This window comes from Pithys albifrons, chromosome 32 (assembly GCF_047495875.1).
Source record: "Pithys albifrons albifrons isolate INPA30051 chromosome 32, PitAlb_v1, whole genome shotgun sequence".
NCBI classification, from domain to species: Eukaryota; Metazoa; Chordata; class Aves; order Passeriformes; family Thamnophilidae; genus Pithys; species Pithys albifrons.
The window spans coordinates 197,534-223,014 of record NC_092489.1 but is presented as its reverse complement, the minus strand read 5'-3'; the positions used below and the strand labels follow the sequence as shown (position 1 = coordinate 223,014).

Genomic DNA, 25,481 nt, shown 5'->3' with positions numbered 1-25,481 from the left:
TTCTAACCCCAAAGTATCTTAAAAGACTCAGTTCACAGAAAACCAGACCCCAGCAGAGAGAGAAGAACCCACATCAAACATTTTACTTCCCAAAACAACTACTGGGCCGGTGCTGGGCCTGGTCCTCCCCATCTCTCCTGGGACTGCACCGTGTGTGTGTCCTCTCGGCAGGAATGCTGTGGGGTGACTGCCCAAACCACTCCCACACACTGATCCTACTTCCCTGGAAAATGATGTCGTAATATGGTATGGAATAAAACACTATTGGCTGGGAGGAGCCAGCTGTCGGCTTAGCCCAGCCCAGATCAGCTGACAGCCCCAGGCCTAGGCTGAACTTCAAAAACCTCAAATTTAGGCCCACCTAGGTGAACCTTTGACACTGCCCACGGCAGGGCTTGGAAAGGAATGAGCTTTAAGGGCTCTGCCAACCCAAACAATCCTGTGATTCTGTGACTTGAGCTTGAGGAGTTAGTTAAAAACCCACTCCTCCTCTGGACATGGATCCAGTTCCAAACCCCTGCCAGTTCAGGGCTGGTTTAGAACTGGTTTAGAGCTAGTTTAGATCTGGGTTAAGGCTGGTTTTAAGGCCTTGGTTTACAGCTGGGTTTAGAGCTAATTTAGGGTTGGTTTTGGGCTGGTTTAGGACTGGTTTTACGTCTGGTTTTAGGGCTGGGTTAAGAGCTGATTTAGGGCTAGTTTTAGGGCTCACTTATTTCTGGTTTAGTGCTGGGCGAGGGCTGGTTTAAGGGCTGGTTTAGGACTGGTTTTAGTACATGTTAAGAGCTGTTTTGGGGCTGGTTTTAAGACTAGTTTTAGGGCTGGTTTAGGGCTGGTTTAGGGAGACATTGGAGTCAATGTTTTCAATACCTGTACAAACATCAAATTATTTTTTTAAGTGCTCTGAGCACTCAAAAAGTCAATTTGACACATTAATTGATCAGAATTATTATATTCTTTATTATAGTAGTTGACAATATTATTATAATTATATCCTATTACAGCTGCTACAGTCCCTCACCCCAGCTGAAAGTACTGAAAATTGTGACATTAAAAAGTGTCCCTCCGCATTTTGGGATTGTTTTAGTTTGGAATTATTATGTAAATTCTCTCCCCTGTCACTAACTGCCCATGCCAGTAGTTAACAAAAAGAAGTAGTTACTGCTGATCCCTTGGGTGGGGACAGGTTGTCTCTTTTGGTTTTGGGGACATTTTTTCCATTCTTAGCTCAGCGGAACGCAGGAGCGGTGTGTGTGCTGGGTAGAGGAGAAGCCATCTCCTGGCTTCTGCTGGCTGCCCTAGACTGCTCCTGCCTGCTCGCTGCTGCTGTTCTTGGTGAGATGCTCTTTTTTTTTTCCTCCTCGCCACGGCTGTTCTCCTGGTTCCTGCATCTGGGGTCCCGGCCTCTGCTCTGGTCTCACCGCTGTTTGCAGCATCACGGCCTGCCCACCCCGGCTGGGGCAGCGACCTGGGAGAGAGAACTTGCAGCTGCTTTTCCAGGACACACAGCGGTTTGTCGCTTCCAGTTTTCCTTCTTCATTTGGGACAAAAGACACAAAGAGAGACACAAAGTTCATCTGGGAACTCACCCTGCTGCCAGCCGGGCTGTGACCCTGATACTGCCATAAGTAGAACTTTTCCCTAGTGGGAAACCTGTTGGTTTTGGGGGTTTTTGTTGTTTTTTTTCCTCTTGTGGTGTTGGGGAAGCGGTTTGCTCTGCTCTGTTTACACACAAAAGTATATATATACATTTAACAGTTCAGATTAGTTATCCTTCTTGTATTGAAGTTCTTTTTCTTTAAATTTGATAAACAGTGGCCTGATTATTGTGGAGGACGCCCCCTCCCCCACTTGTGGGTAAACATTGTGGTTTTTCCTCTCAAACCAAGACAGGGAAGGTGTCTCATACATGTAATGTACCAATGGAAAAGGATAATTTAGGGACTGAGTTCCACAGTTTTACTTCTGTGTGACAGGAAGAAACTCAAAAATATGTGTGTTCTGTCCCAGGTTGTTCCAACCACGAGAAGATCCAGGGTGTAAGTATTAATTAGGATTAATCAATTCTCAAGCTGCATACCCAGTCACACTCTCCTTACAAGCAGGAGAAAGAAACCTCAGTGGGTAAAAGCTGATGCATGAACTGTAATTTTAGACTTGGAGTCTGAAAAGTTCTTTCTATCCCAGAAAATGTGACCAGCTGAGGGTGTGGATATCACTGGCTGCTCCAAGTTATTCCCCCAGTCCCACATCAGTACTGAAAAGAATTAAATTAAAAAAGTTCTGTTACAATCCAGGTCCTGACAAAACTTGCCCATGCAAAGCTTTTTGATTCTAAAAGCTGATAGAAAATGGGAGATTTATGTTGCATTATTGGCAAGTCCATGTGTTGGTTTCCTGGGCAAACCTGGGACTTTCTGCTCCTCTGGTGCTGCTCTGCCCTCAGCCCTGGGCTTGGTGACCAAAGCAGTGAAGTACCAAGGGAGATCAAACTGCTGAGCTGAGGGACTCCAGATTTTGCTGGGATTTGTCCCAAAGATCTCAAGGAGAGTTAAGGAATATTCATTTCCCAGATAAATTTGGGGTACCACGTTTCCTGTTAAATATTTGTGTCAATGTTTTCAATACCTGTGTAAATACCAACTTACTTTTCAAGTGCTATCATCACTTAAAACGTCAATTTTATACATAAATTTTTCTATATTATTATATGATTTATTAGAGTATTTTATAGTATTACCATAATTATATGTTATTTTAACTTCAAATCAACATTCAGAATATCCCAAAATGCAGAAAAAAACTTTTTGTTGTGTACTTTCTTTCTTTTCTTTCTTTCTCTTTTTCTCTTTTTTTTCTTCTTTTCTTTTTCTTTCTTTTTTTTTTCTTTTTTTCTTTCTTTTTCTTTCCTTTTTCTTTTTTTCTTTCTTTCTTTTTTCCAGATCCCTAAGTACTTTTTATTCAGGATATTTAACTATTATTTTTTTTCCCACCAGACTCTTCCAATATTTTATTTTAAATGTCTAAATCTCTTCCTTTGTTTTCTTTTATCCACTGTTTTTGTCACCCCCTACATGTCTGAGAACATTATTTTCCTTATTTGCTAATTCTTTTGTGACGCAAGTAAAGCTCAGTGCAATTTTCAGTCAGTTCATGGCCTTCTGAACTATATAATGGCAGCTACTCTGAGGGAATTGCCTTTAAAATTGTGCAATTTTCTGGAAAATTAGTTCATTGTTAATTAACTTTAAAGTTCCTTGAGCAATTGTTTCAGGGAGGGTTCATGGGGATTCCAGGCTGAAACCAGACACTGTTTAAAATTCAAGTTACAAACCTGTCTCAGTGTACACAAGATGTTTCTCCTTCAAGGCCGAAGTCTAAGTTATAAGTTGTTGTTTTCCATAACTTGGCAGATGGCAAGGCCAGACACGGACCAAAAATAATGGCATCTGATCACACCTGAATACACAGGGGTCCCCCTGTGCACGATCCCCTTTCTCCATGCCTCTATTTCAGGGTCCTGGGGGTCGTGGGGGTCCCCCTTTTCCACACTGCCCCCTCTCCAGGCTGCCGGGGGTCCCTGAGCTCATCTATCGCCCCTGTCTGCTCCCCATCCCTACAAGTCACCAGGCATCTGGTGTGCATAAAAAGCTGCAAAACACCGAGAGTCAGGCAAAAAAAACCCCTCAGAAATATCAAAACTGCAAAGCATAAAGATTCAGCCAAAACCCACTCCCAAATATGTAGATTAAGCCAAAAAATCCATCCCAAAAGTTCCCTTTCTCTGGTCTGTTCAATTTGGGGTTCGGGGTTCCACCCTGTTTGAGCTGCGGGGGGACCCACGTGTATTAGGACGGGCAGGAAGATGTTCTGTCTCTCTGCCTAGCGGGTACACGTGTTCTCTCTCAGCACGTTTGCAGCCAGTGCTCCCAAACCTGTTGTGTCCGCCCTGCTGGGCGCGCCCTATTAATGGGGGAGGGGGGGAGGGGCGAGGCCGAGCCTGGAACATGCCCGGAAGAAGAGGAGGGGACAGCCATGCTCCTCCTTTTCCTCTTCCTTTTGCAGGGTTCCATCCACACCTGAAGAAGTCTCGGGTGAGTGGGAGAACAGGGTGGGAAAGAGAAGGGGTCACCAAACTCCACAGTGCCCCCGCTGCCCCACCAAGGGCTGTGCGGGCTGTGCCAGGGAACACGAGAGCCGGGATGGGCCCGGACAAAGCCCCCAAGGGCACCAGGATGTGCCTCTCCTTGGAGCCCGCGCTGGGGCTGCCGCGGGGCGGGGCCGGAGCTGCACACAGGGACGGCAAAGGGCCCCGACAAAGTGCTGCGGGACCCCCGAGCCGAGCCCCGAATAGCCTGGGGGAGCTCTGGGGGTTTGGTTTGTGTTTGAGGTGATGGTTCAGAGACCCAAAAGCTGAGCTGGGAATGCCCCTTGGGGGTCCCTGGGAGGTGTTTTTGGGTACCCCAGTGTCGGGTCCTGGCAGAGCCCTTTGGTGGGGGGGGGATGTGCGGACCCCATTGGGGGGTTGGTGTGCCTGGGTCAGGCCCTTCATTGACAGGTTGGGGAGGGGGCCTCCGAGTACACGGGGGACCCCCAGCAGCCCGGACAGGGGAGCCCCCCCAAACCCCAAAGTGGAGAGACCCAGAGAGGGGGAATTCCTGTGAGGGATTTTTTTGGCTGAGTCTTGGTGTTTTGGGCTGAATCTTGTGGGTTCAGGGGGGACACAGTGCTGGGGAAGGGGATTTCAGGGGGAAGCAGGGCCAAGGAAAGGGGGTGTAGGGGGTTGGAGGAGTGGGATGGGGAGTCCAGGGGGTCCCCAATGTTGAAGAAAGGGCGTCTTAAGGTAGGGACACCCAGAATAGCTGGGAAAAGGGTTAAAATTGTCCCCAAGTGTTCCAAACAGGGCAGGGTGTGTGGTCTGGAAATGCAAGAGTGGGGGTCCCAGAGTCAAGAAAAAGAGGGGTGTGGGGGCTGGAGTAGGTGGGATGGCCAGGAAAGGGGTTGCAGGAGGGTATTGGTGCAGGATAAGGGGCTGCATGGGCATCCCCGTGCCTGGAAATGAGGGATCAGGAAGGTCTCAAGGTCAAGAAAAAGCAAGACTAGAGGTGGGGGGAGGTGATTGGGGGCTGCAGGTTGTGTCTGTGACCAGAAAAGTGAAGTCCAGGGCGTGGCAGGGTAAAGGAATAGGGAGTGTGGAGTTTGGGAGAGACAGGATGGTGTTACAGTCTGCTTAAATATTGCAGACATAGCTTGGGTTCAAAATGTTTCTCCCAACAATATTAAAACTCAAGCTATATTACCTCTTAATTAAAAAAATGGCCTTTATTATTAATTAAAAATTCTTTAAAAATGCAGAGAGAGAGGGAAATAAGAACAGTTAGAAAAACTCTAAGAGTACTTTTTAGAAGCAAAGAGAAAATTTTACCACCAAAACCAACTTTTTCTGCCAAGTGTGTGTGTGTGTGTGTGTGTGTGTGTGTGTGTGTGTGTGTGTGTGAGAAGCGATGTTGTCTCTGTTCCTGCAGGCAGAGGTGTGGAATGCAGCTCTTGCAGTGCAGATGTGATGCTCAGTCTGTGCTGCTCTCCCTTGTGCAGCAGGGCTGCTCCTCGCTCTCTGCAGAGCTCTCAGGCTCCGCGGAGCTGTCGCTCACGGGCAGCAGCGGCGCAGCCACCCCAGGCTGAACAGGGCCAGGGCTGGGTTAGCAGGAGCAGAACTGACACAGGGAGCAAGGCAGAGCTCAGCTTTCTCCTCAGTCTGCAGGGGCAGGCAGGCAAGCAGCTTGGGTGGGGAAGAAGGAGGGTGAGAAGGTGAGATGGGTGAGGCAGGGAGGAGGTGGGAGAGGTTCTTGGCTGTGGTTCTCTCTCTCCATTCTCCACACACCCTACGCACCGAAATTCCAAGGTGTTCTTTGGGAGTTTTTATACACTGCAAAAATACTTAGACACTATTTTTTTACAGAAAGCTTGCAATATTCTTAAAACCAGGATATAGTTTTAGCTAAGCCATTACAACAAGAGGATGCTTGTGTGAGTTTTCAGCAGGCAAGAAGTTTGGCTGAATTTGCTGCCATGACTTGCAGGAAGCTTGGGGAAAGGCTTTGGCAGGGTGTTTGTTTGTAAGAGAATTCTGTCTTTGTGTCGAACTGCTGACAGAAAATTCTTGGATAGGACGTATATGACAGGAGAACAATGGAGGAATAATATCTATTCCATTTCTCTGTTATTGGTGTATAACAGATCGGTGGGAAAGGGGGGTCAGGGTGTCCTTGGAGTCAAGGAAGGGGAATGTGGGGGTGAGGTTATGTGGGATGTCTGGGAATGGGGGCCTGAGGGTCCCTGGTGTCAAAGAAAAGGGGGATCCAGGGGCTGGGAGAGGCAAGATGGGCAGGAAAAGGGGGGCAGGAGTATCCTGGAGTCAGAGAAAGGGGTGTCCAAGGTTGGAGAACAGGGAATAGCCATGCAGGGGGGTCCCAGAGCCCAGGAAAAGGAGGTGCAGGGGGATAATGATAATAGTAGGGAGGAGAAGGAGAAAACAGTGGGATGCGGCTCCAAAGTGCTGATTTCCAAAAGCGGAAAAGTGGGGAGAGGGTGGGGAAGTGTCCCCAGGGAAAGGGATACCAGAGCAGATCTGCTGCTCAGGGCCAGAGCAGGGACTGGGAACAAGGATTTGGGGAATTCAAGGCAGTGGGTGGTGGGTTTCCCTCCCCATGCTGCCCGTCCTGTGCTTCGCAGAGCCCAGTCACTCCCACTATGAGCCCAGTCACACCCAATATGAGCCCAGCTGTTCCCACTATATCTCAGTTGCCCAGAACGGAATCCGAGTTTGCCCAGTATGACCCTAGTCTGTCCCAACATGGTCTCAGTGCTTCCCAGTAGCCCCCAGTATAGACCCAATGACTTGAGTTGCTCCCAGTTGCCCCATGTATGGTTTCAGTTTTCTGCTAGCATAGTCCCAGTAACTCCCACTGTGGTCCCAGTCACCCCCAGTATGGTTCCAGTGACTTCAGTCTCTGCCAGTATGGTGTCAGGATGATCCCAGTTACCCCCAATCTCTGCCAGAAGGAGCCCAAAGCTCCTGGATCACGTGGAGGACCCACCCAGAGGAGGGTCCCTCCAAGTTCTGTGGCTGCAGGAAGGGCCCTGAGGAGCCGAGGGCCCCCCAGAGCCACCCCAGGCAGTCGAAGGTGGTCTGACAAGGCCTTCTGCTGCCCCTTGTGTCCTCCAGCTTGGTCCCAGCTCCTCCTAGTGTTATCCCAGTTGCCTTCAACATGGTTCCACTTGCTTCCAGTATCAGCCCAGTCTCATGCCATTAGCTCCAAGTGTGCTCCCAGATATTTTCCAGTCATTGCCGGTATGATCTGAGTCACTCCCAGATAGTCTCATTATGATCCCAGTATGACTCCAGTGCTCCCAATATTAAACCAGTTCCCCCCACATGCTTCCAGTTGCTCCCTTTTATCCCTACTATGGTTCCACTCACTCCCAGTATATCCCAGTGGAGGGGTGGCTTTATATGTCAGAGAGTCTCTTGACTCTGTTGAACTTGAGGTCAGCAGTGACAAGGTTGAGTGTCTGTGGGCCAGAATGAGGGGGAAGGCCAACAGGGCTGACATCCTTGTGGGTGTCTGTTACAGGCCAGCCAACCAGGATGATGAAGGGGATGAATTATTCTCCAAGCTGCTGGCAGATGTCTCAAAATCTCCAGCCCTTGTTCTTGTGGGTGACTTGAACCTGCCAGATATCTGCTGGGAGCTCAACACAGCAGAGAAGAGGCAGTCTGGGAGATTCCTGGAGTGTATAGAGGATAATTTCCTGTTTCAGCTGGTAAATGAACCTACCAGGGGTGAAGCCCCTCTACACCTGCTGTTTATAGAGAGGGGCTGGTGGGAGATGTAGTGGTCAGAGACTGTCTGGGTACAGCGACCATGAAGTAACAGAGTTTTCAGTGCTCAGGGATATGAGGAGGGCCATCAATAAAACCTCTTTGCTGGACATCCAGATGGCAGATTTCAGCCTGGTGAGAAGACTGGACCAGAGCATACTCTGGGAAACAACCCTCAAAAACAAGGGGGTACAGGAGGGATGGATGTGCTTCAAGAAGGAAGTCTTGAGTGCACAGGAACAGCCTGTCCAGGTGTGCCGAAAGGGAAGCCCATGGGGAAGACATCCAGCTTGGTTGTACAGGGAGATTCTGAAGGAAATCAGCAATAAAAAGAGAGCTGAGTGTGGAAAGAAAGGGCTGGCTATTTAGGAAGAGTTTAGGAACATAGTTAGGTCCTGTAGGAAGAAAATGAGAGACAAAAGTGCAATTTGAAGTCAGTTTGGCTACTTCTGTTAGGAATGACAAAAAGTGCTTCTATAAATATGTTAATAGGAAAAGGAGGGACAAGGAAAACCTCCATTCTTTGTTGGACTTGGGGGAGAACTTTGTTACCAGAGATGAGGAGAAGGCTGAGGTACTTAACACCTACTTGCCCTCAGTTTTCACCAGTAAGACAGGTGGCCCTGAGGACAACTGGCCTCCTGAGCTGGTAGAAAAGAGACAGGGAGCTGAATTGTCCCGCTGTGTTCCAGGAGGAAATAGTGACTTAGTGAGGCACCTGAATCCTCACAAGTCTGTGGGGCCAGATGGGATCCATCCTGGGGTGATGAGGGAGCTGCTGGAAGAGCTTGCCAAGCCACTCTCCATCATCTCCCAACAGTCCTGGCTCTCTGGGGAGGTTCCAGAGGATTGGAAGTTGGACATTGTCACCCCAATCCAGATAAAGGGCTGCAAGGCTGACCCTGGCAACTCCAGCCCTGTCAGCCTGACCTCGGTGCCTGGCAGGGTTATGGAGCAGATCATCCTGAGTGCAATGACACAGCACCTTCAGGATGGGCAAGGGCTCAGACCCAGCCAGCATGGAGGGGCAGGTCCTGTCTGACCAACCTGATCTCCTTTTATGATCAGGTGACCCCCCTGGTGGATGAGGGGAAGGCTGTGGATGTGTCTATCTGGACTTCAGCAAGACCTTTGGCACTGTCTCCCATAATATACTCCTGGAAAAGCTGGTAGCCCATGGCTTGGACAGGTGTACCCTCTGCTGGGTGAGGAGCTGGCTGGAGGGCCGGGCCCAGAGAGTGCTGGTGAACGGGGCTGTGTCCAGCTGTCGGCCGGTCACCAGTTGTGTCCCCCAGGGGTCTGTGTTGGGTCCAGTCCTGTTTAACATCTTTATTGATGATTTAGATGAGGGGATTGAGTCCATCATCAGCAAATTTGCTGATGACACCAAGTTGGGAGGGAGTGTCGAGCTGCTGGATGGCAGGAGGGCTCTGCAGAGGGACCTGGATGGACTTGAGGGATGGGCTGATTCCAATGGGATGAAATTCAACAAGTCCAAGTGCAGGTCCTGCCCTTTGGCCACCCCAACCCCTGCAGTACTCCAGGCTGGGCACAGAGTGGCTGGAGAGCAGCCAGGCAGGAAGGGAGCTGGGGGGACTGATTGATAGAAAGCTCAACAGGGAGCTAACAGTTTGCCCAGGTGGCCAAGAAGTCCAGTGGGATCCTGTCTTGGATCCAAACTAGTATGGCCAGTAGGCCCAGGGCAGTGACCCTTCCCCTGGACTCTGCGTTGGGGAGGCCACACCTTCAGTGTTGTATCTGGGCTCCTTAGTTCAGGAAAGAGATTGAGGGGCTGGAGCGGGGCCAGAGAAGAGCAATGAGGCTGGAGAAGGGACTGGAGCAGAAGTGCTGTGGGAAGAGTCTGAGGGAGCTGGGGTTGTTTAGCCTGGAGAAGAGGAGGCTCAGAGGTGATTTCATCACTCTCTACGACTACCTGAAAGGAGATTGTAGACAGGTGGGGATTGGTCTCTTTTCCCTGGCACTCAGTAATAGGACAAAAGCGCATGGGCTTAAGCTCAGCCAGGGCAGGTTTTAGGTTGACTATCAGGAAGAAGTTCTTCACAGAGAGAGTGCTCAGGCATTGGAATGGCCTGCCCAGGGAGGGGATGGATTCTCCAACCCTGGAGGTATTTAAGGTGAGACTGGACGTGGCACTGAGTACCATGATCAAAGTGGGGTTGGATTAAGGGATGGACTTGATGGTCTGGGAGGTCTCTTCCAACCCAACTGATTCTGTGATTCTATGAGAACAGAGCAGGGATGGTGGCAAGGCCCTGTCTTGGCAGAGGCAGAGCACAGGCCCAAGGGGAAGAGCAAAAGAGACAGAAGCTCCACCTCCCTCTCTTTTATACTTCTTGATGCTTCTTGATGATGTCAGATGATATGAAATACCTCTTTGGTTGCTCAAGTCAGGTGATGTTTGTCCCTTCTAATCTCTGTCACATCCTCTGGGCCTGATGAATTGAGGCCTGGCTGAAACTAAAGCTAAAACTCCCACACCCCATTACATTCCCATGGAGGATCTGCAGCTTTGTCCCACCTGGGTCATCAATAAGTGTCACCAAAAGTCATCAGGAAGGAATGAGACCCTCCAAGCCCCCCTTTGGAGTGTCTGTGACTCAGACACTCCTTTATTCTGGGCAGAGACAGGGAGAGAATCTCTCCAGTTCCATACAAGCCCTTCCAAGACTTCTCACGTATTTATACATTTTGTCATACAAAGAAATTACCATTCTTTCCTTCTAAGATATACAATTCTCTTCATTAATTGGTATTCTATTCTTTATTAGCTGTTTTGGTCAACATTCTTTGGTGCTTTTATCATTCTGCCACAGGCAAAGTCTCCAACTCTCAGGCTGAAATGTCTTTGTTAGTCTCCTCAGTATCTTCTGGTTGCTCCAACATGTCTTTGAGGGACCATAAATTTAAGGTCCGAGATGTCCAATCTTCAGCTCCCTCAGGCTTCTCTTTCCTGCAGCCCATCAGAGCCAGTCCAGGGAAACTCAAAGCTTTGAGGCTTGAAAGACAAACTTATCAGAGTCTGTGAGAAGTAACACAGTCAACAATTGCCACTAATTAAAAATGTAGGAAAGTTTTATAATTTGCAGCACTGGCAGTAACTGGGAAGTGGCTTGTTGGGGCTGGGCTGGGATGTGAAGGAACCAAAGGCAAACTGGGAGAAGATCTGTGGAGTCTGAGGAGGTTGGGAAGGCACATTGAGGGTGCTTGGGGTCTCCTGGGAGAGCTGGGGGCAATTGGGAGGAAGTTTAAGGGGTCCTGAGTGGGCTGGGAGGGGGTTTGATGGTTCCTAGTGGGGCTGAGAGGGACTTTGAGAGGTCCTGAAGGGCCAGGTAGGGAGTGGAAGGAGGTTCCAGGTGATCCTGGGTGGGCTCCTGTGACTGGGAGGAGATTTGGTGGAGGTCCCGGACAGGCTGTGGGAGGTTTTAGGGGCTCCTTCCCCCCGGCCCTGCCCGGACCTGCCGCCGGACGCCCCCCAAGACGCTGCGGGGGGTCGGGGCTCTATGTCGGGGTTTGTCCTCCTGAGCTGGTGCTTCTGCGTGTGCCACAAGGGCAGGGAGTCACCTGGCGTCGCGTGTCGCCCCCTCTCCTGCTGTCCCTCTGCCCCCAGCCGGCTGCTCCCAGTGTTCCCAGTAAAGCTTGCCAGTTCTCCCCAGTCCCGGTCCCGGGGGTGTCTGGGGGGGGGGAATCAGCCAGAGAAGGCCCAGAATCATTTTCCAGCCAATCAGAGCACGCGGCGCTGATGACTCCGCAGTTGCCAGGCAGACCCGCAGCGCCCCGCGCTCCCCACCCCGAGCCCACACGCGCCCCTCCCTCGCCCCCAGCGCCCCTCGGGATCGCAATTTGGGGCGGGGGGAGGTGGGGGCGGCCAGGCCGGGCCCCCCCGCACTGTCCCAGCCATGGCGGCTGCGGCGGGGGCCGAGTGCGGGCGGGAGTGGACAAGAGCCCAGCGCTGCCCCATCCCGAGCTGCCCCAGCTCCATCCCTGGTCCTCCCGCGGGGAGCGGCGGGGCTGCGGGCAAGGGGGGCCTGGAGGGGGTGGTGCTGGGCCTGGAGGGAGGAGGAGAAGAGCTGGAGTGGGCGGGAGTGAGGGGGCGGAGAAGCGGCAGGAGAGGAGGGACAGAGCAGGGGGAGGTGCCGGGACAGGGGACACAGAGAGAACAAAGCAGCACGTGGTCGGCGCTCGGTCGGAAGGTCGGTGTGGGGCGGGGGGGCGAGAGCGGTTTTGGGGCCCCTCGGGTGGTCCGGGAGGGAACCCCGGGACCCGCGGAGTGAGGACAGCGGAGAGGGGCGATAGTGGAGCTGGCGAAGCCCCGGAATGGTGGAACTGGGGGGCGGGAGCACAGAGGGAGCCCCGGGCCCCTTAAACGGGGGTCCCGGAGAGGGAAAAGCCCCGGCAGTGTGGAAAGGGGGGGGGAGCAGCAATGCAGGGGGGAGGTGAGACCGCCAAGAGCCTGGAGAAGGCGAGAGTCAAGAGAGGAAGGAGCCGTGGGATTCCCGGGATCCCCGGCAGCCCGGAGAGGGTGGGATGGGATCCCCAATACAAGTGTGACCCCCAGCTGTGCAGACAGGGGGACCCCAATAACCCCACCGTGGAGAATTCAGAGAAGAGGAACTGCTGGGAGGGTTGTTTTGGGCTGAATTTTTGTGTTTTGGAGGTATTTAGGGACACAAGATTGGAGGTGGTGGAGACGGAGGGCGGGACTCGGGACGGCTGCGGGGAGAGGTGAGGGGAGATCGGCAAGTTTGGGGGGCTTTTGGGGACTCAGGGCGGGTTTTGGGGGTCCCACATTACCCACTCACCCCCTACCCCTCCCTGGGACCCACCGGCGCCGTGTTGGCCGTGAGAGTGAAGGTGGAGAAGCCGGGTAAGCCCCTCCCCCATCCCGGGACTGCCATCGGGTCCGTCAGGTCCATCCCACATCCTCCTCCCCCACCCCCTAAAAAAAACCCCAAACCCATCCTGAGATCCTTAAACCCCAGACTTAAAACCGCAGGGTTCCCCAAATCACCTCCTGGACCTGCCAGAGCCCCTCAAAACGCCCCAGAGTCCCCCCCACCCCCCAAGACTCCCCCAGAGTCCCCCAAAACTCCCCAGACCCCCCTAAACATCGCAGAGAACATCTCAGAGACCCCCAAAACACCCAAGAGAACCTCTCGAGTCCCTCCAAATTTTCATCCAGACCCTGCAAACCACCCCGAGACCACCCAATTTCCCGCCCAGACCTTCCAAAATTCCATCGCCCTCCCTCCAAACCCCCTCCCAGACTACCCCAAATGTCCCCAGGACCCCCAAACGACACCAGAACCCCCCAGGCCTCTCCCAGATATTCTCAAACCAGTCCAGGACCTCCCTAAATTCCCTTCCAGATGCTGAAAACTACCCCAGGATCCCTCTAAATCCCTTCCAGACCTTCCAAACAACCCAGAACCCTCCAACTGCTTCCAGACCAGCCCAGATACTCCCAACCCCTTCCCATAAACCCTCGTCCCTGACCCCCCGAAAACTCCTTCAAGGGAGAGTTGAAACAGAGAGAACTGAAGCTAAGGGAGACATGTGGACAGCCTGAAAAAGCAGGAAAATCAGATTAATTTGATGGTTTTTTTTCCTAGAAGTGTGAGAAACAAAGGGAGTCACCCCCCAAATGTGGCTTTGCTTGGGGGGCATCCCTGGAAGCTGGAAAATCCTGGGATCTTCCCAAGTCTCCAAATGGAGGTGCCTGGCACAGATCCCCTAAAACCCCAAACCATCAAGACTGGGCAAAAAAACCCTAAAATATGCAGATTAAGGAAAAAGAAATTCAAAGCACCAAGATTCACATCTAAAAAAGCCCTCCCAGAAATTTGCTCCCTGTGTTCTCTCTGCTTTGGTATCTGGGGATCCTCCCTGTCCAGGCTGTTGGGGGTGCCTTGTATTTTGGGGTCCCCTCTCTGGGATTCTGCCTTTTCCAGGCTGCTGGATATCCCGGGAATTTGAGATGTCCACCACTCTGTGATCTGAACCCGCTGAGTTTCTTTCATGCTCCCCTCTCCATGATCCCTGCAAGGAATGCCGAGGGTCCCAGGGGTCCTTTCTGCCCTGACTCTCTGCTCAGGGTGCTCAGGGACCCCCCCTGGATCCCAAAATGGACAGGCCAGAGAGGGGGCACCCTCAGGACACCCAGCATCCTGGAGAGGGGGGCCCTTGGGAACCAGCACCCCAAGGAGAGAGTCAGGGGATGAGGGACTGTGGGGGCCCCAAATCCCCTCTGGTGTCCCTATTTAGGGGTTGAATCTTGGTGTTTTGAGCTGAATGTTGGGGGTGCAGGGGGGACACAGAGCTGGGGCAGGGGGTTTTCAGGGAATCCCATGGCCAAGAGAAGGGATGTAATTGCTCAGAAAAGTGGGATGGAAAGCCCAGGGGTCCACTGTGCCCAGGAAAGTGGGGTGCAGGGGACCTCGATGTTAAGGAAAGGTGGGTCATGATGTTGGAAAACCCAGAATGGCCAGAAAAGAGGGGTTCAAGGTGTCTCCCAGTGTTCTAAAAAGGATCTGTGGTCTGGGAAATGGAGGAGTGGGGGCACTGGGGGTCCCAGAGTCAAGGCAAAAGGCGTGTGGGGACTGGAAGAGGTGGGATGGCCAAGAAAGGGGATGCAGGGGTGTGTTAGTGTAGGATAAGGGGGGGCAGGGACATCCGAGTGCCTTGGAATGGATGATCAGGATGGGTCCAAGGTAAGGAAGGGTAGGACTAGGAGTGGGGAGAGGTGGTTGGGGGGTGGAGGTGGTCACTGTGCCCAGAATAAGGGGGTTGAGGAGGTGGCAGAAGAAAGGCAAAGGGATTGTGAAGTCTGGGAAAGGCAGGATGAGAGGGAAAAGGAGGTGAGGGCGGTCCTGGAGTCAAAGAAAGGGGGATGTGAGGGCTGGTAATCCGGGAATGGCCGGGCAGGGGGTTGTGGGGCCCTGGTAGCCTGGAGAGGGCAGAGACCCTGGAGAGGGAGGACCCCCAATACACAGGAGACCCCCAGCAGCCCAGACAGGGGGGACACTCAGAATGCCAAAAGGGGGAGGTCAGAGAGGAGAAGCTCCTGGGCGGGTTTTCTTGAGATAAATCTTGGTGTTTTGGAGGTTTTTCTGGACACAAGATGCCGAGTAACTTTTAGAGAGGGACTTGGGAAACCAAACCAAAGGCACTCACAGCTTGTTTTCCCTAAAAACCAGGAGTTATCCTTCTGAAGGTGTGTCGGAATGGCAGAGGAGGCTGCGAGGAAGAGGAAGATACCCCGGGACCCCCAGGCAGGTGAGGAGGAAGTCAGTGCCCCTTTGCCCCTCTCTTGTGCTGCATCTTCCAGCCCAGCATGGCCCCGGCTGCAGGACAGCCCCGCTGCCGACGCCGTCCTGCCGGGGCCGGGTTTGGGGGGATGTCCTTGGCCTTCCCTGTGGGCCGGAGGCAAATGCCCTGAGTGTCCTTGTTCCTTCCTGCCCCAGGCCCCGAGCTGAGCATTGGGAGCACGGAGGACAAATCCCCCCAGGAGAACCTTGTGGCAGAGGCCACCTTGAACAGCTCCACAGAGCAGGAAGACACCGAGGAGAAAAAGCCACGGAGATCCCGCAGGAGGAGAAGCTCTCAACCGAGTTTTGGGTCCTCCGATCAGGATAGAGCCACCCAGCATGGGAAAGATGGCCAGAGCTTCAACCAGAGCTCTGAGCTGGGGGTGCAGCAGCAGCTTCAGAGCAGGGAGAAGCGCTACAAGTGCTTGGAATGTGGGAAGGGATTCAGCAAGAGCTCCCACCTGATTCACCACCAGCACATCCACACTGGGGAATGGCCCTACACGTGTAGGGAATGTGGGAAGGGCTTCAGTCAGAGCTCCCACCTGCTCAGGCACCAGATGATCCACACTGGGGAACGTCCCTATGAGTGTTCCCAGTGTGGGCAGAGGTGTCGGACCAGCTCCCATCTCCTCGTGCATCAGTGCACACACACGGGGGAGAGGCCCTTCTGCTGCACCGAGTGCGGGAAGAGATTCAGCCAGAGCTCCAGCCTCATCACCCACCGGAGTCTCCACACTGGGGACAGACCTCACAAATGTTGGGACTGTGGAAAGACTTTCATTCGTAACTCTGAGCTCATCACCCACCGGATGAACCACACTGGGGAGAGGCCGTTTGAGTGTTCTGAGTGTGGGAAGAGGTTTCAGACCAGCTCACGTCTCCTCAAACATCAGCGCACACACACGGACGAGAGGCCCTTCCACTGCACCGACTGCGGGAAGAGATTCAAACGTAAATCTGACCTCATCGTCCACCGGCGTATCCACAGTGGAGAGAGGCCTTATGACTGTGATGAGTGTGGGAAGAGCTTCATCCAGAGCTGTCATTTGACCAAACACCAACGGACCCACCAGTGAGGGAAGCCCCACCAGTGCCCCGACTGTGGGAAAAGCTTCATCTGCTGCTCCATCTCTATCACCCACATTCCTTGTGACCCACATTAGGAAGACCCCTGGCTGGTGGTCTCCATGTCCTCCTGGTTCTCCGTGGGCACTTGAATTAACCCGGGGGAGGAACATCCATGGTGTCATGGGTTTAGTTAGGCCCAGATTTAGGCTTTAGTTTTTAGAGCAAGGCCTTGGACAATCAGCTGATTCGAGCTGTGTCAGCCCAGCTGACTCCTACTGGCCAAGTCTATTGCATCCCATATTCTGACATCATCTCAGATAGAAGAAGAGAGGGAGGAGGGATTTTCCTTCTTCCTCTTCTTGCCAGATGAACCAGGAGTTTGTTGGCATTGCAGAGCTCCTGGGGGGAGACCAAGATACTGGGGAAGCTGAAATTTACTTCCTGTTTGTTCTTGCTACCTTTTATTCTTAGTCTGTAGTTTGTATTTTATTTGGTTTCTATTTTATTTTCTGTTCAATATACCTTGTTCTGCTGAACTATGTCCTGTGTTTTGGTTTTTGGGGGACAGAAGAGGAGACTTTGCCTCTGAAATGATTACTTGGCATTTTGCCACATCAAAGCCACCACATATGGGGACACAGACTGAAGTGGGAAATTCATTGGGAAGGGGGATTTGCTGACTTTTGACCCTAAAAATCTCCCCTGCTCCATACCCTTAGTTTATCTTGTGGCCTCAAGGAATCCTGAGTGGTGTTTCAGAACTTTTCTAAACTCAATAATTCCATAATTCCAATTCTCTGTGGCTCTGCCTCTCTATGGGCCACCCAACCCAACCCCATGCACATTCACAGGATTGATTTTTTGTTTTTTTTTTAATTATATTTGATCCATCTTCATCCCTTAAAATCACCAAAAAATGGGATTAAAATAAAGAAACTGAACAAAGGCATCTAAACTTCCATCATTCTCCTGGGAATTGGAGCAGGAATTTGGGATTCAAAGGGATATTCAGGAAGATTTCAGGGTTCTGTGGGGATTTGGGAGAGTTTTCCCCAAAACTGGAGGTGTCCAGACCGACTGACATTTCTCCATCATTTTGCAGTCCAATATCTGAGAGGGATTGATCTGTCAGCTCATAACACCTCAATCCCACCCCAAAATGGCTTCATGCCAACTTGAAATGACTCAATCCCATCCCAAAATGGTTTAATGCAACTTGAACCCACTTAGGGGGAGTCAGCAGCAGGAGAAGGGATGCTATAAACCCAGGGAGGATGGGATAAAATTGGGAGGGCTTGGATGCAAATTGGGAGGGTTGGGATGGGACTTGGAGGGGGATGGGTTGGGGATTGGGAGACAAGAGATGGGGTGTGTGGGAAAACTGAGGGAGCTTCTGGGGTGCCCTCCTATCCTGAGGGGGTTACTGTGAGGGAGTGTGGGGGACATGTGACATCAGCACTTGGAGTGGGGCCCCACAGGGAGGGACACAGGGATCTCTTTTTGAGGGGATCCTGTTGCTTTGCATGAATTTTGGAGGCTATAACCATCTTTTGGGGGTCCCTCTCCTAATTTTCAGTGGCTGGAGTGAACCCCTCACATTTTGGTGGATGCTGAGATAGCCCCATTTGGGAGTTCTTTCTGCTGTTTTAAACCATTTTTAGGGGCTCTTGGGAGTCCCCCCCCCCCCTTATTCTGGGGGTTGCAGTTACCCCTCTGGCACCACTGGTGGCTGAGGGGGATTATAATCCCCAATTCTGAAGTGTTACAAGTTACTTGTGGGGAATCCAGTTTTGGTGGACATCCCACCTGCAGGAGGGTGTCCCCCCTTCCTGCAAGGCTGCTGGGGTGGGGCTGGGACCCCTCCCCACACAACTCACACCATGGCCACCCAGAGTATTTCTGGGGTGACAGGGCTTCTTCATGCACTGGGACCAGCCCAGCTGATGTCACAGAACCCCAGAATGTGCTGAGTGGGAAGGGACCCCCAAGGATCATGGAGTCCAACCCTCAGCCCTGCACAGGCCCATCCCCAAGAGTCACACCCTGTGCCCCAGAGCATCATCCAAACACTCCTGGAGCTCTGTCAGCCTTGGGGCTCTGCCCACTGCCCTGGGGAGTCTGGTCAGTGCCTACCACCCTCTAGGGAAAGAACCTCTTTGTAAGATCCAACCTAACCCTGCCCTGACACAGCTGCAGGCCATTCCAAGAGTTCTATCCCTGGTCCCCACAGAGCAGAGATCAGTGCCTGCCCCTCCTGTGTCCCTGCCAAGGAAGTTGTACCTGCAATGAGGTGTCCCCTCAGTCTCCTCTTGTGCAGCTGAACACACCAAGTGCCCTCAGCTGCTCCTCACACGCTTCCCCTGCAGGCCCTTCCCCTCTTGGTGTCCTCCTTTGGACACTCTCTAATGGCTCAATGTCTTCCTTCTGTTGTGGTGTCCCGATATTTCAGGTGAGGGAACTGCCAGGGCTGTGTGATGTGGGGTCTGAGGGTGCCCAGGGGCCACTGTGACACTGCAGGGTCTCCTGGAACCCAGGGGACATTGTGACACTGCAGAGCCTCCTGGAACCCAGGGGACACTGTGACACTGCAGGGCCTGCTGGAACCCAGGGGACATTGTGACACTGCAGGGCCTCCTGGAACCCAGGGGACATTGTGACACTGCAGGGCCTGCTGGAACCCAAGGGACAATGTGACACTGCAGGGCCTCCTGGAACCCAGGGGACATTGTGACACGACAGGAACGAGGGGACTTTGTGAGAGTCAGGGAATCACCAGCCCTGCCCAGCACTGGTCAGCAGCACAGAGGGGCAGTGGCCGCCCCTGGTGCCACAAGATGAGCCCAATTGGGCCTCTGTGTGTCCAGCAGCAAAGGCAGACAGACACACACCCATTTAGAAGAGGCAGCTGCGGCTGCTCCTGAGTGTGCCCAGAAGGGCAGAGAGACAGAGAGGCTGCACAGGAGGAGGCTGATGCAGCTGCTCCTGGTGACCCCACAAGGGACCGATTGTAGGACAGGGAGTTTTAAGGCTGGCAGATGTGAAGTTAAATTTCCTGAACAGCAACCCTTGGAGATAAGCAAAGGAGAGCTGATCTTCTGCCACTGGCAGGCCCAGGCATCAGAACACCACAGGCTGTTTGTGTTTGCATGTGTGTATTCCTCTGTCTGCTCTCACCCTCCCAAACCCCCCATACCTGCTGGGTCTCTTTTCCATCTGCAAGGAGGTCGAAAGCCCTGAGCCATCCCCCCATGCCTCCCCCATGTCTCAGAGGTCACCAGTTCCCCTGCCCCTGCCTTGAACACCAGTCCCTGAGTCCATATATTGTAACATGAGATTTCAATAAACAGCTTTGCTTTGTTTGAGCTTCTGATTGACCTTGTGGTTCATTCCTGTGGAGACCCAGATCCATCATGACAAATGGAGCCCAAACGTGGAGCCTTGGGAAAGATCCCCCATATTTAGGGACTTGCCTTGGTAACCCCGACAGGGCAGGAGAGACAGGAATGACATGAAGTCCCTGTCCTGGTGATGGGGAGCAGTTCATCTTGGGAAAAAGGCATGATTGGTGCCTGTCTGCTGGACAGAAGGTGATCAACTCTGGAAATTGGAAGAATCTCAAAGGGGAAATAAACATAACTGAATTATGTCTAAACAGCTCTGAAACAAAACGATTCAGTAACATGATCAGTGTCTAAGCCAGCTTGTGAAGCCAGAGCCTTGAAATAGCTTGAAGGGACAGAGCTGAGCTAAAAGAAACCAGTACCCCATGAAAATAAAAATTATTTGTTTGTGAAGCCAGTGCCCTGAAACTGTTTGTGGCCAAAACTTTTTGACAGAACAGAGTCAAACTGCTTAAAAAAACTGGAGCCTCCCCCGTTTTCTGCTGGGTTTTTTTGTTGGTTTTTGTTTGGTTTTTTTAAGATAAATCCCTGGAAGTCTTTTAACATTGCACCCTGATGTCTGGGAGAAACATTATGTAGAGGAGATCTAAGCTGTCTGTGGAGCAGAGGAACGTGCTCTGGATGATGAGGTGCTGCTTGAACAGCATGAGCTCCAACTAAATGAGTCTTCTTTCCAACACTCCCTGCTGTGGGCACAGCTGCCCTCTGAATGTGCTGCTGCCAGTGATTGCAGCTGCCCAGCAAAGGATGCAGCAGGAGAAGCAGCTGCACCCCCTGTGCCGCTGTCACACGCAGCGTTCCTGCCCGGGGTAGAGAAAGGCCCAAAGAGCAGCAGCCCCTGCCCTGCTCTTGCCGGACCCCCCTGCAGCCCTTCTCGCCTGGGGCACTGATGCCAGTGGGTGGGATGGGGGCGGAGAGAAGCCGAGCCAGGCAGAGGCAGCGCCATCCGCTGCGAATGCTACGAGCGGGGCCGTCGCCGTCAGCCCCGGGCTGGTGCCAGAGCCCGTGCCGGTGTCAGAGCCTGTGCCAGTGGAGGTGTCGGTGCCAGAGCCTGTGCCAGTGGCTGTGCCGGTGCCAGATCCGATACCCGGCGGGAGAGCGCCCCGCTGCCCCTGCCCGCTGAGCCCCGGCCCGGCCAGGAGAGCTCCGGGCAGCCGCCAGAGCGCAGAGGCGGAGATGGCTCCCACAGCAGCACCGACAGCCCCCCAGCGCTGCCGCCGCAGCCCCAGCACCCAGCGCAGCACCGCCAGAAGCTGCAGCAACGGCCCGGCCAGCCCGGCCCAGCCAACAGGCACAGAAACCCATTGGCAGGAGCGGCCAGAGATGCCGAACTGGGACAGCCACAGATTCTGATCAATAGCAATGCTGTCAGGTTAACAACTGGTAATACCTTATTATGAATATTGATTTAACTCCTAATTAGTTAACTATGTCTTCACATTTATCACGATGTAACAACATATCATAACCCTTTCTAATAAAAGGAATAATGGAAGCTGTTTCATGCCAAACAAAACTTGTATGCCTTTTTCAAATAGTATTAAAATTGAATATAAGGCTTATTCCTCGTAAGAGAAGGCAAACAATAATGCCCTTAAGAAAAGCTTTCAAGAAGCTGCAAACATTTCACCTTTCTGTATCTCAGTTTCTGACATATTTTGTAGTAGTCACGGTCTAAGATAGTGTCATGTTGTAGGTTTATTCTAATTATTCTACAATGTAGGTTTATTCGACTTAATTGTAGAATGTATTCATTGTTTCATTTTATTCTGCAAAGTTATGGCATAGATACACAAAAGTGTGCACTTTGGGAAGTACCACTACTATTTTTAAGACCAATGCTTTTGTATCTGAAAAATGTGTTATATATCTAAACTAGTCTAATTTTTGATATGGAAATTATCCATTGTATAATTAGTACTGTGAAAATTTCCAGTTGCTTTCCAAACTTCTACTGCTTTAAAAGCTGTTTCTAAACATTTGAACACCTACTGTAAAGAGTAATATTTGTTAAAAAGTTGAAATTTTATTTAAAATCTTTGTTCCTGAGCTTATTAGTGTTTTCCCTGTTAACAATTCCCTTCATGGTATGAATGAGGTTGTTGTTCGTTCCTTTTACTCCTACCTGCATGAACTATCAGTGTTTCAATGAGTTTCTCTATAATTTACTGCACTCTAATGGCTCAAGAAGAAGCCAACACTGGAGTTGTGGTGTTGGGAAGTGGTGAGACTCCTGCAGTGGCAGCTGAGGTGACTTGGCTGGGAAGGGTCACACAAAGCTCTCTCCTCACTCTCTCCCTTCTCGGCCTGTTTTCCTCAAAGCTGCAGCACTTGCAAGTTACATTGGAGTGATATGTAAATAATGGATAAAATCAGAATTTTAGAATGATGAACAGTTCTCTTATTGCAGCTCATTAATGGAACCTCCACACAATTGGTAAAACACATATTTTGGTTGTCAAGTACAGAAATGACACTATTTTTATAGAATTTGTTAATCTTTAGCATTCAGTACTAGCAATTGTTTTAAGCTTTTGTTTGACCAAGTGATGATAATCCAACCAAGCAAGCAAATTCAAAGGTGGCCTTACTAACCTTTCTCTAAATTATTGATATCCATGACAGGAACCAACACAATGGAAGTTTTACAGATGTAATAACTTTTGCTAAGTGTTCAAATAATCATGCCCTGTATTTTTATGGATCCACACCCAGCAAATATCCAATGATACCTGTCTTATTTGCCATGCAAGAACAAGAAAAAAAGGGGCAGTATTTGCTTGTATGTGTGTGAAAGAACTTTTGAACATTAAATGGAACATGAAGGAGAGATATGTCTACGTTTTAGAAAATTATATTCTTATCAAAGCAGCAACTCAAGAAACAAGGAAAAGTGTGAGGTGAAGACAAGCACAATTTCTCATTTCATAATTTTAAGACACAGCAAGTAAATTCCTAAGGCTGTTTTGAGTGATTGCATGAGTGGGGCAAGGGGCTCACTGGGAATGCAGAAACATGTGAGGGATTAATGCTTTGGCCAAACAGGAGAAAAACAGGTGGAAATTCCTTAAAATGGTACAAAAAGCTTTTATTTGAGGTTCTTGAAGTGAGGTAGAAGCATGTCAGGGCCTCGAGCTCTGCAGCCACAGGCAGGTGAGCAGGAGACAGGTGCTATTGGGTGTTTCTTCCTCAAAATATGGGCTGGGAGGGACTTGAAATGGCTTTTGCTGTTGGTTTTGACCCAATCTTTGGCCTCTTTGATCCCCTGACAGGAGCTCTGACCTGGATCACAGGAATGTCCTCACTCTCATTGGGAAGGGATGAGTCTGGAGTTTGACTGAATTTTACTTGATCTTCGACTTTTCTTCTCTCCTCCCCCCTGTGTCATTTTCCAGCCCCCAAACTCACATTTTCCCCAGATTTGAGACACTTGGACCATTCCATGAAACAACCACAAATTCCCAACCTTGTCCCCTCTTTTTTCTTTGTGTTTTTGGATGTTAAGCCCAGTTTTGGGCCGGCCCCACAACCCCCCAGCAGTACCTGTTTATAGAGGTACAATGAGGTTTTTCTCATGTATCCAAAATCGGAGGGAAAAAAGAAGCAGAAAAAAAAATCAGGAAATTGCCCCAGTTTATTTCAACATCAGGAAACAGGATAAAAGTGGATAATCCCAAAACCACAGGAACCCCACAGGGGGAGCAGGACAAGGACTCCAACCCCTCTCCCTGAGCAGCAGCACCGCCAACAACTGAGTGGGACCCCCATTCCCAGCTCCCTGCACAGCTGAGGGGGGAGGAGGCACAGCTGGGAAGGAGGGAGGGGTGGGGGAAGGGGTTTGTTGGGTTTAGTTCTACTTGTGTATCCCTGTGAAAAGAGACACACTGAAGACAGGTTAATGGAGAAAGATACAGGGTTTTATTAGAAGAAGCTTCCACGTTCAAACCCAGGGGGTTTGACCCTCTGGTCAGGAAGTTACAGGGTTTATATACCCACTTTTAACAGTCAATCAGAATTCTCATTTTTCTTTTATGCCCACCCAAAAGTTCTGCCAATCTACCCCCTTAGTCATAGGGGGGCAGTTGGGCCTTCTCCTCTTGTTTGTCTTCTGTTATCTTGCAAGTGTCCTGTTCAAAACAGCTCGGCCTTGACAAGGCCTGCCAGCTGGTGAGAAAGGCACTTTAATATTCAGACTTCAGATCAGAGCAACGTAGCAGAGACTATATGAGTCTAACACCTTCTAAAATTACATTAAATTCTTAGGTATCAGGGGAAGGGTCACACCCTGCAGTCAGTTCTGCAGCTTTTGGGCACTTTCTGGAGAGTCAAAGCCAAGATTTTGGAGAGTCAGAGGTTTGATTTGGAAATACTGTAAATCCTTCACTGCTTGGAAAGAGGAAAACGTGCCAATAACCTGGGCTAGTGGAAGGTGTCCCGGTTTGTCTGGCTTTGAGCTGGGAAAATGCCAACCCTCCAAGTACAGGGTCAGAGCCTCCCACCCCAACACCAAGGAAAGGGAGGAAAAGAGAGGGGAAGGAAAAACCCTTCAAACCACGTTTATACTAAAACTACATATATTTTACAGACAGAAAGAGACAACTAGGAGAGAGTACAAATACTCACACAAATTAAGAGCAACAAGGAACAGTTCCTTACTTCCTAGTACACACACAAAGTCCACTATTCTAACCCCAAAGTATCTTAAAAGACTCAGTCCCCAGAAAATCAGACCCGAGCAGAGAGAGAAGAACCCACATCAAACATTTTACTTCCCAAAACAACTGCTGGGCCGGTGCTGGGCCTGGTCCTCCCCATCTCTCCTGGGACTGCACCGTGTGTGTGTCCTCTCGGCAGGAATGCTGTGGGGTGACTGCCCAAACCACTCCCACACACTGATTCTACTTCCCTGGAAAATGATGTCGTAATATGGTATGGAATAAAACACTATTGGCTGGGAGGAGCCAGCTGTCGGCTTAGCCCAGCCCAGATCAGCTGACAGCCCCAGGCCCAGGCTGAACTTCAAAAACCTCAAATTTAGGCCCACCTAGGTGAACCTTTGACACTGCCCACGGCAGGGCTTGGAAAGGAATGAGCTTTAAGGGCTCTGCCAACCCAAACAATCCTGTGATTCTGTGACTTGAGCTTGAGGAGTTAGTTAAAAACCCACTCCTCCTCTGGACATGGATCCAGTTCCAAACCCCTGCCAGTTCAGGGCTGGTTTAGAACTGGTTTAGAGCTAGTTTAGATCTGGGTTAAGGCTGGTTTTAAGGCCTTGGTTTACAGCTGGGTTTAGAGCTAATTTAGGGTTGGTTTTGGGCTGGTTTAGGACTGGTTTTACGTCTGGTTTTAGGGCTGGGTTAAGAGCTGATTTAGGGCTAGTTTTAGGGCTCACTTATTTCTGGTTTAGTGCTGGGCGAGGGCTGGTTTAAGGGCTGGTTTAGGACTGGTTTTAGTACATGTTAAGAGCTGTTTTGGGGCTGGTTTTAAGACTAGTTTTAGGGCTGGTTTAGGGCTGGTTTAGGGAGACATTGGAGTCAATGTTTTCAATACCTGTACAAACATCAAATTATTTTTTTAAGTGCTCTGAGCACTCAAAAAGTCAATTTGACACATTAATTGATCAGAATTATTATATGCTTTATTATAGTAGTTGACAATATTATTATAATTATATCCTATTACAGCTGCTACAGTCCCTCACCCCAGCTGAAAGTACTGAAAATTGTGACATTAAAAAGTGTCCCTCCGCATTTTGGGATTGTTTTAGTTTGGAATTATTATGTAAATTCTCTCCCCTGCCACTTA

General features: G+C 50.9%; 1 protein-coding gene across 1 annotated transcript in view; it reads left to right on the top strand.

Annotated features, from left to right (window-relative positions):
- The window catches only part of LOC139684133 (zinc finger protein 208-like), a 143,654-nt gene that overhangs the window by 56,227 nt on the left and 61,946 nt on the right, over positions 1–25,481 (top strand). The window contains 1 exon segment of the mRNA XM_071579729.1: positions 15,627–16,279. Coding sequence (XP_071435830.1) covers positions 15,627–16,279 — 653 coding nt within the window.